This window comes from Triticum aestivum, chromosome 3B (assembly GCF_018294505.1).
Source record: "Triticum aestivum cultivar Chinese Spring chromosome 3B, IWGSC CS RefSeq v2.1, whole genome shotgun sequence".
Taxonomy (NCBI): Eukaryota; Viridiplantae; Streptophyta; class Magnoliopsida; order Poales; family Poaceae; genus Triticum; species Triticum aestivum.
Window position 1 is genome coordinate 796,973,783 of NC_057801.1, and position 3,113 is coordinate 796,976,895.

The following is a 3,113-nucleotide window of genomic DNA, read 5'->3' on the forward strand; positions in this document are numbered from 1 at the left end:
CGACAGGAATTAGCGTGCATTTCACTGTCAGTTCATGCCCGACGGGAATTATTGCAACATAGCCAGAGCATATTTACACTGTATCTAATCATCAATACAAATCATAATCATTAGATACATCCATCAATTTTGCATCCAAAGCATCAGAAGCAATCTACATAACAGTTCTCAGCTTACAAGGATAACCATCAGTTTTGCATATCCAAGGTTACAACCACCATCTATGATTCTAGGTCTTACTTTCACAAATGTTGGAACTAGTGTCGCCACCACCAGCACTAACGTTGTTGTCACTGGTATTCTCACTGGAGTTGTCAGCACCACCATTTGCACCCAGATCATCATCACCAGTGTTGTCATCGGCGGCTTGGGGTCTCATATGAGATGAATTAGGTGTCCCCTACATCATAGAATTAATTTAGACACACCAGGAGAGCTTATGGAGTATTTTCTTTTAAAAGAAAAATAGCAAAATAAGTAGTAGTTAACTGTACAATAAACTGGATATGTTCCTCAGTTGGTAAAGGAATTGTTGAGACTGAAAATATACAATATTCTAAGTATATATCTAGATATGAGGACGTACAGTCCTGTAGCACAGGAATGATACAAAGGTTAAAATTATTTCTTTAAAATCTTCTCATGGACTGGATTGGCATTGTAGCTTAGGGTTGTGTGTCAGTTTAATATAATATAAAATTAATCCCGAGCAGGCCTAGTACAAGAATAATTTTAGCTGATGGTTAAGAAAATCGGGTTTGCACAACATTAACTTGGCACAAAACCTCAAGAAAACATAAATGGATCCAACCACGCTGAGTGTAGGTTTGGGTGCACCATGGTCCAGAAAATCATGTGTGTATAGATATTCCAATGATTAAAATACGAAGCTTTAAGATATCAATGTTGCAATTGGGAAATGCAGTATGCCGAGAAGGCTATGTGCAAAAACTTACATGTGGTTGGGAACTCGCTCCTTGGTGTAGCTCCGTTGGTAGTTCTTTTCCCATCTCCTTAAAAAGGGCCTATGAAAAAAATATGCATCAGTAGAATAGCTAGTTTTTTCAATCACCAATCTGAAATATGTGGACAAATTTGAAAGTACCACTAGGATCCGTTCATGCATATCCACTTTATGTTGCAGGTTCTCATTATGTCGCTGGAGGTTCTCATTATGTCACTTCAGCTCGTCATTTTCTTGAACAGTTCGTCGATGTTCTGCTGAAGTTGACGGCCTCAATTTCTTTTCTCTAGCTATTGAGATAACATCAGTCTTCTTAATCGCCCCATCTGTTATTGCTAGTCCCCCATGGGGAATGCCACCAGATGATTCATATAATATTTGCCCATCCAACTCTCGCTGCTCCCAATCATCAGGATGTGCGGCTCTAGCCAAATCAGAGTAATCATCCTAGAAAACTAGCGGTATTAACTTGTATAGATGCATGTAGAACAAGTACTTAGTGAAAAGAAGATAAGCAAGAACATACATAGCTAGTTTTTTCAATCACCAATCTGAAATATGTGGACAAACTTGAAAGTACCACTAGGATCCGTTCATGCATATCCACTTTATGTTGCAGGTTCTCATTATGTCGCTGCAGGTTCTCATTATGTCGCTTCAGCTCGTCATTTTTTTGAACAGTTCGTCGATGTGCTGCTGAAGTTGACGGCCTCAATTTCTTTTCTCTAGCTGTTGAGATAACATCAGTCTTCTTAATCGCCCCATCTGTTATTGCTAGTCCCCCATGGGGAATGCCACCAGATGATTCATATAATATTTCCCCATCCAACTCTCGCTGCTCCCAATCATCAGGATGTGCGGCTCTAGCCAAATCAGAGTAATCATCCTAGAAAACTAGCGGTATTAACTTGTATAGATGCATGTAGAACAAGTACTTCGTGAAAAGAAGATAAGCAAGAACGTACATAGCTAGTTTTTTCAATCACCAATCTGAAATATGTGGACAAACTTGAAAGTACCACTAGGATCCGTTCATGCATATCCACTTTATGTTGCAGGTTCTCATTATGTCGCTTCAGCTCATCATTTTCTTGAACAGTTCGTCGATGTGCTGCTGGAGTTGACGGCCTCAATTTCTTTTCTCTAGCTGTTGAGATAACATCAGTCTTCTTAATCGCCCCATCTGTTATTGCTAGTCCCCCATGGGGAATGCCACCAGATGATTCATATAATATTTGCCCATCCAACTCTCGCTGCTCCCAATCATCAGGATGTGCGGCTCTAGCCAAATCAGAGTAATCATCCTAGAAAATTAGCGATATTAACTTGTATAGATGCATGTAGAACAAGTACTTAGTGAAAAGAAGATAAGCAAGAACGTACAAAGCGTTTTTTTGCCTTCCCGCTGAGGGTCGTGCTGGTGCTACCACTGCCATCCCAATTCTTGAGTCCAGATTTCATTGCAGCATATGTATTCAACGTGGTAGCCTTCTCAGGTCCATATTTCTCAGCCTTCAAAACCATAAAAATTAAATTAATCATAACCTGTTACAGTTTATGAAAGATAACATACATGCTCCACGCACCAGAATTTGTTGAGCCTCCACAAATGGAAGTGAACCTCCCCGATTTTGAGCAATGATACGTCTCCAACGTATCTATAATTTTTGATTGTTCCATGCTATTATATTACCCCTTTTGGATGTTTATGGGCTTTATTTTACACATTTATATCATTTTCGGGACTAACCTACTAACCGGAGGCCCAGCCCGTATTGCTGTTTTTTTTGCCTATTTCAGTATTTCGAAGAAAAGGAATATCAAACGGAGTCCAAACGGAATGAAACCTTCGGGAGCGTGATTTTTGGAACGATCGTGATCCAGAGGACTTGGAGTGCAAGTCAAGAAGCAGCCGAGGTGGCCACGAGAGGGTAGGGCGCCCCCCCCCCTACAGGGCGCGCCCCCTGTCTCGTGGGCCCCTCGGGATGCCACCGACGTACTTCTTCCTCCTACATAAACCTACGTACCCCGAAAACATCCAGGGAGCCACCGAAACACAATTTCCACCGCCGTAACCTTCTGTATCCGCGAGATCCCATCTTGGAGCCTTCGTCGGCGCTCTGCTGGAGGGGGAATCGACCACAGAGGG

The 3,113-nt window shown here is 41.6% G+C and overlaps 1 protein-coding gene across 1 annotated transcript; it reads right to left on the reverse strand.

Annotated features, from left to right (window-relative positions):
• Positions 1–229: 229 nt before the first annotated feature.
• On the reverse strand, positions 230–2,597 carry LOC123066643 (uncharacterized). The gene is made up of 5 exons (XM_044489687.1): positions 2,551–2,597; positions 2,348–2,476; positions 1,984–2,268; positions 957–1,025; positions 230–400 (listed from the first exon to the last, which is right to left on the reverse strand). Exons 2-5 carry the CDS (start codon positions 2,423–2,425, stop codon positions 230–232), a joined length of 603 nt encoding a protein of 200 aa, XP_044345622.1. The 5' UTR covers positions 2,426–2,476; positions 2,551–2,597.
• Between the last annotated feature and the right edge of the window lie 516 nt (positions 2,598–3,113).